This window comes from Colius striatus, chromosome 13 (assembly GCF_028858725.1).
Source record: "Colius striatus isolate bColStr4 chromosome 13, bColStr4.1.hap1, whole genome shotgun sequence".
Taxonomy (NCBI): domain Eukaryota; kingdom Metazoa; phylum Chordata; class Aves; order Coliiformes; family Coliidae; genus Colius; species Colius striatus.
The window spans coordinates 19,054,777-19,066,911 of record NC_084771.1 but is presented as its reverse complement, the minus strand read 5'-3'; the positions used below and the strand labels follow the sequence as shown (position 1 = coordinate 19,066,911).

General features: G+C 40.0%; 1 protein-coding gene across 3 annotated transcripts in view; it reads right to left on the bottom strand.

The window, feature by feature from the left end:
• The window catches only part of HDX (highly divergent homeobox), a 49,487-nt gene that overhangs the window by 8,287 nt on the left and 29,065 nt on the right, over positions 1 to 12,135 (bottom strand). For all 3 annotated transcript variants that reach the window (XM_062006849.1, XM_062006848.1, XM_062006850.1), the window contains exons 6-8: positions 8,216 to 8,423; positions 4,937 to 5,016; positions 2,077 to 2,160 (exon numbers count right to left, since the gene is read on the bottom strand). In XM_062006849.1, the coding sequence (XP_061862833.1) occupies positions 2,077 to 2,160; positions 4,937 to 5,016; positions 8,216 to 8,423 (372 nt within the window). The remainder of the gene's footprint in view (positions 1 to 2,076; positions 2,161 to 4,936; positions 5,017 to 8,215; positions 8,424 to 12,135) is intronic.

The following is a 12,135-nucleotide window of genomic DNA, read 5'->3' as shown; positions in this document are numbered from 1 at the left end:
TTTACGTGAATCTTTTAAAGAAGCGCTGCTTTTTTATTTAGAAGGATGACCACTAATTCCATCTTGAAGAAAAGCAAAGCCCAAGTCTCTTCAGAGAAAGATGACCTTGAGAAGACAGGGTGACTGTGAGAAGAGACAGCAACTAAATCCCATTATTGCAGCAGAAGGCTTGACACAAAGACCAGGGAAAATAACCTGAAAATTCCTCAAAGCTATCCTGAATGAACAGATAGCATTCTCTAGTGCAGAAATAGCAATAATGTGGCTAAAAAAGCATTTTTCCAACCTTTGCCTAAACAGGTGTTACTGTACCTGCACATCACTTAATATATCAAACAATTAAAACCCCAGATTTGGGAAGTACTTCAGTTTATTCCAGGTATCGCTTCTCCTTCGCACTTACCAACTGAGCAGTATGCAGGATCAAAATGCTGCATGAGTGCAGAGGTAAAATTAATTTTCCCTGGTTATTTACCTTTGCAAAGATCACATCACCTAAATAAACAGTTCACTTATCAAGATCAAAGTTGTCGTGCATTTTTGCAAAGGTGTCTGCACAGGAGCATCGGATGTGCATCCTCCGTGAGGAAATGATGGTCAAACATACACACAGAAATTTTAAGCAATGCACACGAGACAATGAGCACTTAGGTTCACAGATAATTCCTGCAAAATGATGCATTTACTGAGGGATATCAGAGGCAAGAAAAATCCCACCTTTGCTCATGCAACCATATGATTAATTAGGTTGGCAGTTCTTCATACAATATGTTCCTTGATGGCTGGTTTTGGTAGCAGCAAAGAATTATATAAGCAATTTTCAACAGTGAATTAATAAGCTAGCTGTTTGTTTTAATAGCAACTTGTTTTTCCCTCCCCTCCAGGCTTAGAAGTATGCAATTCATAGAATTCAGCTGTAGTTCACAGGACAAGGTATGACTACGTGAGGAACTGGAAGGTTCGTAACAAGCCTTTAAAAATGGCTGTTGGTTTGGTTTTGTTTCCCCTGGAGAATTCACATTTCTCCAGTTAAAATATTGCTCTTCATTCTGTTTGAGGTTATAGCAGCTCTGAGAATAAGTGATAAGTACTTGGGCTGCAAGTTTGAGGCTTTCCCAATACAATTAGCCAAATGCATTTCTTTCAGATGGAAACTCAGAAGTTGCCCATTTAGCCATGAGCTTTGCCAAGCCAAAGAAGGAATTCAGACTTAGCGCAGAAAACACACAGGCACAAAGACTAATCACTCATGTCAAACAACCACCAAGGTTCTGCAGGGCATGCTGTCACAACAAGCCTTTCACTGTGGTGACAGATGACATTAAGAAAAGGTCATTCCCTCTCCATATTCATTCTCCACTGCCCTCACCAAGAAAACACTGCTCAAAGGAGATATTTTTGTTCTGAAAAGACGATCCATTTATTACTTTGGTAAATGATAATCATTAGGAGAACATACCTGTTTTCTAAGTAAGAATAACAGTCACACACAGAGAAATGCTTAATACACAAGACAGAACTGTGGCAACTCTTCTGCCACGTGGAGCCGTTACCATTTGGCAGATGGCAGCTGTCAGGTCTCCAACTGTTCTTCCTCCCTCCCACAACTACTGCTTCCAGACATGTTCTGCACTACGTTGTGAGAATGACTTCTCAGTTCCCCCCCATGTTATTAGAAGATTCCAGCTGTTCTGTGCCTTTCCAGAGCTGGCAGTGTCACACTGCATGTAAAAGTGTGTCTCAGCACTCCATAGAACAATTCTTGCCCAAAAAGAAAGTTTTGGTTGAGAGGCTAAAGAAATGGCTTGTCTGGGACACGTGGTGTGAGCTACAGATGGCTGGAACTGAAGTAACCTAACTGCTCTGTAGAAATGGGATTTTTCTGCCTCTCCCTGGGCTGGAGTACAGGTAATCTGTCTGTAAATGGGATGAGGGGATGTGACTGGGGGAGTGATGTGTGGTACAAGCAGAGGAGCTGCAGCCTCCCATATGCCTTTGCTGAACTCCCTTATGGATACATCCATTTGATCATTCTGTGGATTATCCCAATTAACATTACATAGTCCAATCACTCACCTTATAATCCAAAAGAGAACTCATTTGATCCACTTCAGAATTACTTATCATATCGCTTTCTTCATCATCTATAATTTCTATTTTCTGAAACAGAAGTAAACAGCTCATTCCAAATATCTGAATGCACAGATGAAGGCAAAGAAAGAGCAATCTGTATCTCAAATTGCCATGAAGATAAGAGGACTTCTTGCTCTTAAGAAATCCTGAACAGTGCAGCCCCCATTAGATGGCAATCATGCACCTCAGCCACGAGATCCGGGAAGAATCCAAACTGAAACTGTGGTAGGCAAAGCTGCTGCCATGGTGACTCAGGCTGTTTACAGAGGAGGAGCTAAATGTCACCAGGCTGTTGGCATTAACTTGCATCTTCTATCGACTGCAGCTTGCACAAGCCTGCATTTTGTTCTGTGAGCCTTTTGTTGAAGATGTACTGCAGGGCAAAGGGGATGATGGAAGTTTATTCCTCTGGAGCAAAACAGATTTTATGGCAAGTGACAGGCAAGTCCTGTCCGACTGCCTAACAAAATGAAGATGTCTCCTTTGGCCATAGTGCAAATACCCTAAACACTAAAGGACAGTTCCAAATGCATACACATGGACATTTTCACTTAAGAAAATTCCTGGGAGAATATATTTCTAAAGATACCTAAAGCCCACTGTTAGTGCTTAACACTGTTTTGAACTTAAAAGTACAATTGGAGCATATTTCTAAGTTTCACAAGATTCACTTGTACATTATTTACCACTTGCATGTTCTGCTTTTGTTCCCAGTAGAAAACCTTCTTATGTAAGAAAATTGTGTTAAAAGGTTATTTCAACAGGAGAAAAGACAAAATGTTCACATTTTTAGTGTCCCTATGAGATCTGAATTTCTGTTTCTATCTGAGCTGGATCTCAAACAGGTTGAATGAACTTGAATTAGTGGTAACAATGGCATTTTTCAACAAGAAAGAAGAATGAGTGCCTAGATGAAGCTATAAATTTCACTGTATTTTTGAAAGGGAAGCAGTTGCTGTGTAAGAAGAAGGGTTTTGTGTTTTTTACTATTTTTTATTGCTTTGACAGTTGTAAACATTTATCAGACTGCATACAGTAAGTTAAAGCAATTTTGCTATCTTTTTAGCATACTGTTTAATACCATGTAGACAAGGACCCACTCTGACACAAAACACTTCGCTGGCTGGTTTTTGAGCTGCTGTTTTAGATGAGGTTTCCTCTCAGCAGCACGTGTGTCTTCTGTCTGCCTGCAGAAGAAATTTCCTTCTAATCACCAAGGAGAAATCCTTCAAGAGAGGTTAACAGTCTCTCACTGGTAGCACTCACCGAGCTCACAAGTACGTGCTGAATGAAGGCAGGGAGAGTAAACCACATTTTCTGTGCTCCAATGTCTGACAACCCAGTTGAAGTGATAACATTTCAAAGGCTTAATGTCACAAAGATCTGCTGCTCTATCATACCCCAAGTAACACTGTGATTCAAATATTTTTGTTTTTAGACTCAGCTTGAGAAAAGAGTCTCTAAATAAATACCAAACATTCACACTCTCTCTCTTATATGTTTTGAGATAGTAAGGGAAAGAACAGATTAGAATTTCAAATAAGAAAACCATCTCTCTTATGCAAGTCCAACGTGTGTTAGTCCAATTTTAACTGCATATGTTTCAAAAATTTGCTACAGAGTTTTCAGAGCAGCATACGAAAAAAAACCCTACTCCTCTTTATCCTTCTCCTCTTATTATATCAAATCATATAATGCTGGAGTTCAGGAAGACTGGAGAGCTGAGTCTCTCGGACAGCATCTTTGCAATCCTTTTACCTTTGCCATTTTACATTCTGCATCTCCATGGCAAACACGCCAGCCTGAAACTCAGAGTGATTATCTCTAAGGTCACAGCAGGCCATTAAAGTAAACAGAAAGGAAAAAGGCAGCTGTTTCTATTCAGGCAACCACAGAAAATGCAGCTGTGGGATTTCAATTTACACAAAAGATGATCATATATTAACAAAAGAAATAAAACCTCTCCTCTATACAAAGAGAGGGAAGGGAATATCCTGTTTGCTTTCCCACTTCAGGTTCTGTGTGAGAATACAGAAATGTTCTTGTCCTGGTCTGAGCTACTGGAGTTTAATGTCTGTCTGCAGTGAGAGTGCAACTGGGAACTGGAACCATCATCTGTTCATTCTGCAGATAACTTTGAAGACAAAAATCACCCTACCACTTGGGGTCTTCTCTCCTCTTCCTCCTCTCCTTTCTTCTAATTTGAGAGAAGGCAGGCTAAACAAAGGGGATATATTGCATTATTTGCCATGACTCCTCCCTCCCTCTTTCTTTCCTTGTCTCACTGCAGTCAATTAAAACCAGCATGAACAACTGTGTTTGACTCAACAGGAATGCAAGTGAGAAAACAGGAAACATCTTAATAATGCCTTGTCAGGGGTATGGGAACAGAGAGTACATTCCCACCCCAGTCTGAGCTCACATATACAAGGTGAGCTATGGAGAAAAAGCCTATCTGCCTTTAAGCTACCAAAACCCATTTTCAATTATTATTCTGGGGTTTTTATTCTAACTGTTTTACTCGACTGTGTTCTTGCAAGCACTGTGCTATGCACTCCAGAAAAAAACCCACTAGATTGTTAGAATACAGAAAAAGCCATACAACTCAACTTCTACTGAATGTGCATAGCTCAATGTTTTTGTGCTTTTAGTACAGTTTCTTTTAGTGCTCAGCTAATTAAGAAGGGCTGTTAACACACTCAACTGAAGCTTGTGTCTCATGAAAAACACTGGTGTTGGACCACCACCTTGACTTTAGCAATTAAGGAGGGTCACATCAGTGGAAAAGGAAAGGTATACATACCACATTATCAGTAGATACTGGATTCTGGTCATCATCTTTGTGACCAATTTCTTCATTTTGAAGAGCTTCATTAGCCTCTTCTGCAGAAATAAATACATTTTTCAGATTTTATTCAATTTTTATGCTGAAAGAACATTAGCAAGCTGTATCACTAAATATGTCACACATGCTACAAACAAAAGCAAAGGCATATTATCTATGGCTGTTCATAAAAAAAGTACTGTATGTCTTATCAAAAAGAACATAATATCACAAGTATTTCAGGCCAATGTCATGTCAACTGCTACCTGAAACAACATAAAAACTATCAGCTATTCTCTTGCAATGTACCAAATCCTTCCTTTTTTTTAGGTTCAGGTTGGAATATTCAGAAGTGATGACTACTTTCACATCAGAGGTGTGCAGAGCTTGGTTTAAAAATTAATTACTACATGAAAAGTCCTGCATGCCCTGGAACTATAGGGTACATGTCAGAATCCCAGCTCTTCCTTGCAGACAGTGATTAGTTTTGAACTAAAATCTGATCTTCATTCTTGTATGGCAAGTGTCTATTGCTAGTGAACCTAAGCTGCTCTCTTATGTTAAAGCAAAGTACAGCCTTGAAAACTGAGCAAATCTTATCCTTCAGTTTCAACCACAAGCACTAGATGATTCTCTTAGTCCTAGCTATGGCCAACATGAATAAAACAAGAAGAAAGATAAACCTCTTCATACCTATAATTAAGTTTGTTCTGCAGATTTACTTTAATTCTCCATATTAATATACTGTAAGGAGAAAGTGGTTGATGGAAACAGCCAATCAGGAAATAAAACACAGAAACAAGACAGCTATGATAAAAACATTAAATGATGTCATTAACAGCCAGGCTATTAATTGGAAATACACTCCTTCCAAGTGCAAATTACACAGTTCTGCAAAGAACAGAACCTGCATTAAAGGGTCAAACAATTCAGCTACAGCATCTAAAGAGGAAAAGAGGCATGGTGAGTAAATGGGGCTGCAAGTCTTCACTGTGGGATGAAAGAGGGCAGATAATGATGCAGGAGCATGTCACTTCCCCTCAAACACAAAGGTAACAGGATTTAACTGGATACCAACATTTCCAAAGACAGCGTAAGATTTAGACCAGACCATACAGAGACAGTTGTTCTAAACAACTTTTTTACAAGTTAAGTACCTCTAAACTGAGCAAATTTAATTTGAAGTTGTTTCAAATAAATGTAATCTGCCACTGGTCACAACTTCAGAGGAAAAGCTCTGCTAGCAGCAAAAGCAAATGGCTTCAAATGGGAGAACTGTGAAGCAGGGAGATATGACCCATCCTTATGGTCAGAGGAACAAGAGTCATGCAAGAGGCACCTCAGGGACTCTGAAACAGCAAGTACCAGTCACTGGGTAGCCCTGGCAGTCACTCCTTGGAGTCGATAGCTGAATGAAGCAACTCCCAGCAGCACTCTCAACTCTTTAAATATTCATCCTCAGCTAATATCAACTGGCACAGATAGAATGGCCTCTACAGAGTTGTGTTCATTTACACAAAGTATGGATTCAATTAACATACATTTAAAAAAGGTAAGGCATTATGAGAACTTTAATGCTTAATTTTGCATCACAGTACAGCTTTTAAAAAAAACCTATTCAAACACTACATTTTAGAAGCAAATGCCATCAACACTTTTATCCGAATCAGGGGACTAAAAATATCTTTCTCCTGTCTTTGAGAGTGGTTTTTTGTTGTTGTGGTTTTGGGTTTTTTTAATAAATTAAGATCCAAGGTTAGAGTTCTCAAACATTAAAACAGTCTGTGACTGAACAGTACACATGACTGTTGGTGGAAAGTTCAAAATAAGCTGAGCTGCAGCAACAAAATGTACTCCTCTGAATTGGGGAAACAAACAGGAATCATTCTGTGGTAGAATAAAAGAATGAAAGTGGGATTCCTGAGTGCTGTGTAAATCCTATAGTTCTCTTACACTTCCTTAAACTTTGACTCTAATAACCTATTCAGTCTCATAGCCTGAACTCGTTTTATGGGAGCCTCGTTCAATAAATGTGCTGTTATTTCTCACTTTAAGCTACAGAGAATTCAGGCTCTTCCCTGTCACCATTTTCTTTCAAGCATATCTGACTAAACGAGTTCCTTCCACACCTCAGGCAAATCAAGGACTCTTAGATTCTGCATCAGATGTGGCTTTCAATCACTTGACCCATTTCTTTATCATCCTGTTCTCTTTACAGCAGAATATGAGAAAGCTATCCCAAATTCATTCCCAGCAGTTCTCCATTTTTCTAGTTCTTTCCTTTAAATTGTTTAGACAAAATAACAAGATCAAGTCTGGCATATTAAGCTGCAACAGCGTGCACTAGATCAGACTTTCTTCTAGTTTAGAGAGCAAAGGCTTTATTGATCTCTTCTAATCAGCAGCACTGGGAGCAATTAGTTGAGCTTGTGAAGGCACCGAATGTGCCGTGCAGCGGTCTCTCTGCCCAAGGCCCAGAGCACTAATGTCCAAGAGGGAAAGGGAGAGATGGATTTAATGTAGTCATGCAGTTCTGGGAGGTGGGGTAGAAGGGAATTAAGTTCGAGACACTTATCACTCAAGATGATGCAATACACTGAGAACACACAGGCACCCTATATATGCAGTTCTGAGGCTCTCTGAGCACTCCCCTGCTACTGACTTTGATCTTTTCTCTTGCTTTGTATTTGCTTGTCAGAGACCATACACACGCTGCAGACAGCTTAATGCAGGAGTGCTGCTCTGCTCTGACATGCTGTGAAGCTCTCTTAGTTCAAGACCAAATCTGAGCTGATACATCTTCTGAACCTATCTCATCAGCATGGATTTAATGTTGAGGAAACTGTAAGCACAGACTGTAATTCTGCTCAGCAAAAAGCCAGCAGGTTGACACGCATTAGTGCTTGTTGAGGTGAACACTGTTGGTGTGATTCAGGCTAACAGGAACAGATATTCTCTGTAGAACTGGCCAGTTAACAGAGCACTTTTTAAAACCTGGCCTCCTAGGAAAGTGAGGCTTACGCATTTGTGCTGTCTGTCCATTTCTCAGTGGCCCCAGCAAATTGTGGTAACAGACCCAACAAAATGCATACAGGGAGAGGTAGAAGAGAGTGACCAAACAGGACCTTCAAGGTAGACAACCTGTGACTTTTATGACACTCTTTCAGCCGTTTTTGAATGTGTACAACAGAGAACCCAAAGCATGCACACTGCACAAAGTAAAAATATATGCACAGTAGTAACCGCATTTTCAAATACCTTGTGAGCTTCCTTCAGATAAGCAGATTGATACTTCATCATTCCTATCATTATCATCCCCCACTTCAGTAGCAGTTTCCTCTCCTGGATTAAGTGCTGATTTAGAAACAAATTCAGATTGATCAGAGAAATCAGCAGGACCTCCTCTAGGGGGTGGGACCTCAATCCCCATTAAACGATATTTCCGTCTTCGATTCCCAATCCAAGTCTTGTAAGAGAAATAAACAGGAGTGATATCAGAAACTATAACAAAAGCAACAGGCCCACAACCAAGTGAAATCAGCACATCTACACTATAGGAACAAGAGTGTAGCCAGCAATTGAAAGGAGGTGATTATTTCCCCAGGTTTCACCCTCATGAGGCTGCTTCCTGGAATGCTGTGTCCAGGTTCAGCCCTCCAATACAAAAGAAAACGAAGGTGCATAGCAGAAGCAAAAGCCGAAAGTCACAGCAAGGGAAGTTCTGACTGGAATGAAGGGAAAAAAAAACCAGCTTTCCAGTGAGGCAGAGGAACAGTTTGTCCATAGGAGTATTGGCACCTCCAACCTTGAAGGTACTCAGCAGTTTACTGGACAACATTCTGAGAAACCTAACCTAACTGAAGGCAATCCTGCTCTAAATAAAATTGGACTAAGTGACTTTGTAAGGTCCCTCCACAACTACATTATTTAACAGATTTAACATAAGATCTTTGTTCCAGGTTCTCTCACTCAGCAACTTCCATAAGGGGACTAAAGCATCTTATGACCCAAATGGCCCACCTAGCTCCAGGATTTCCTTCAGCATAGGGGAAATTGTCCAAGGTGATAGCTCGGCATCACTGTCACTGTGATGACAGAACTCAACTTGGCTGAATTTAATTCAGAGCAATATCATCCTTCAGTCCTTGCAGTACAGTATGTAAGAGTGTACTATAAACAGCACTGGGAGATGAAGTGCGTCCAAGACCAAGGAACCTGGAAATCCATTCACAACTGGATGGGTATGGATGCTTTGAGTTCATTTCTCATCAATAAAACTGAGTTCCAAAAAGTAAAAAAATCACATTCATAATTCTCCATGTATCTGTGTAATTGTTAATTTGCTTCCTCTAATGAACAAGAGTCTACACCAAAAAAGATTAGAGACTTAAAATAGTTTAATATCATGAAATAAGAATTGTCTTGAACTCTTCACCTCTTAACTCTCTCCCTTCCCTAGTACTGCTCAGGCTTTTGACTTCTCACCTAATTTCAGTTCTGCTTAACAGCTCTTGTACCCCAGACACTGTTCCATCCAAGTCAGTTCTCCACCAGCATCCTTCTCAGAGACAGGAATCAATTTCCTTGCCAACTGCTAACTCTTCAAGTCTTCTTGACCTGGCTCTCCCTCCCCCTTCCACACCATCTGAACCACAACAAACAGAAGCAGCACTGACACTACCCATGGGACCACCCAGGGCCTGACCACTCACTGGCCCAGGATGAGTAACAGTGGAGTTCAGCCATGTAAGCTGTCACCACACAGATGTGCCTGACCACTGTGCTAACCAGGTCCACACAGCACGGTCATTACTAAGTTCTGCATCATGCTTAGTGCTGGAATTTCTGGATTACTAGAAATCGAACGTATCTCCAGAAAGCATGGGCAGATCCTATTTCTGAAAGCATAGGATCAGAGCATGGCAAAATGCACAATCATTCCATAAGGCCCGTGTTCCAACAGTTTACCAAACACACTGAAATATTATGGGTTTTTTTCTTCAAAGATACACTATACATTAGTCTGGCCTTAATTCAGAAGTACTTGCATTGCCTCTCTTCTCTTTTTAAACTTTAACTACAGTTCTCATTTCTTAAACAGCAGTCCTCAGCTACTAAAGACAGTGTTGTGCTGCACCAGCCTTGAAAAGAAATATTTTTTCAGTTGAGTCCCTTTAATTAACTAGAAGATGACATGCTTAACACTATTTTTGGCAAAACATTCCTGTTAGCCAATATTTGTTTTCCCAGCTTGATGATTTTCCTCTTTCAGGAGTACAAAACTGGTACAGGGAGTTACCTAGATATTTTTGTAAATTATACACAGTTTGGGAGAAAAAAAGTAAAACAAGAACAAAATCCAACACAAGCAGCCCCTTCCAGACCTATGTCAGTTCTTTCCAAATGGTACATTTTCATTCCTTAAATTTTCTCATAATCATCTGATGGTAATAAATAGTTTTAAGAGCCAAAAAATTTAAAACTGAACCTGCTTCAAAAACTGAGGCGCTTGGTAAAGGCAGATCTTTTCACATACCTTTCAAAGCAGAAAATCTTTCATTCAACCTAATGAATATGTCATAGAAGACTAACTTATTTTTATAGTGTCTCAAATTGAAATGGGAAGCAAAAACTAATAAGGTTTCCTATCCAGATCAGACTCATTAAGCCTCCTTAGAGCAGCAAGAAACAAACTCAGCAGCAACTTCCCCTGCTTCAGCTGAACAGATGACCAGCAAGAATGAGGGAGGAAAGGCTGGAGCCCAGGCAGAAGGAGTCAGCATATGTCTGCCCTCAGGCAGCTTATAAGTAAGGAGACTGGCAGGGAGCCACTTAAAAAGCACAATTCCAGCTCTCCAGATATTGAGGTTAGGGTGTCAACATGCTAGAAATATTCTAGCCTGGAACCTTCAGAAATCCCACTTAACTGAAAAAATAAAGACAGAAGATTCAGAGCTGTTTTCCCAATGTCTCTCTTGATCATAAACTGATCCAGACTACAGTGAGACTACACCCAGAGCTCCCAGTGAGAGCCAGTACTCAGCCAAGAAACTGAGTGGCCTTTCTGCTGCAGCTGTGGATTTTGCCACTAAACTCAGACGGAAGCGCTACCTTCAATAATCCAGCTTTTATCTTGTGAGCTGCTGGGAAAGAAGTGTCCCTATAGCCTGTGGTGAGTGCTTAGGAGTAGCTTTTGACCTTTATGTATGAAAGCTTTACATTTTATTAATAAGAAAATTAAAAGTTGTCAGGCATTTTTCTTACATTCCTCATATTTCTGAGAAGTTCAGTAGTTGTCACCCATCCCTCTCAAATATCTAACATCTCACTGCCAGGAAGGCTATTATTCTGCTTTCAGATGTTGTTTCAGTATGAATGAGTAAAATTAGCCAAGAGAAATATAAACAAAAATGTGTAAGTACCCACAAAAAAAACCCAAATGTGATCAGCAATAATTATAATGTAAATAGAAGAAATATTGTAAATGTAATGAAGTATTGGCCAGAGCTCACATATTTAATTAACTTCTTTTATTTCTCTCTTTTAGTATCTTGTGATCACATGAAAGACATTTGAGGGTGCAAATGTGCAGGATGCTAAGTTACAACCAGCAGCCACTTTTCAAGTCCACTCTCCTACTAGAAAAACAAAATCTATGGAACAAAACAAACTGTTCAGCCTTAAAAGATCAAATCCAGTGGAACTATGCAGCATGGCAAACATTATCTTTCCTTGCACTGGAAATCTTTCAAGCCAGTATGGGTCACATGGATCAATCATTTATACTTCTGGGACACGTATCATTTGATATCATTTGATCTATTTATTTGGTGTTATATAGTTATATCACTTAGTACTATTTTACATATGCTACATGTTTTGGTTTTTTACATCACAAAAGGAGAAACAGTTGCTCATTGCACACTACCTAGAATTCAAAGCAGCAAAGTACAAGTATTGAAAGGGGAGAGCTTCTTCCATGAGTATCCCTGAGTCTGACTCCTCTTGGCTGAGCATGGAGTATAGAGTAGAGCTGCTGTGGTTCACTCATGCCTTGTAGCTGACACATCATTGCTATGCCCTGACTCCTTTGGAGAAAGAGACCACGCTGCACACTAACCTCCAGACACCAGTGTTTCGAACTGAAGAAAATGCAGGTTGGCAGGCAAGGAGAGAGG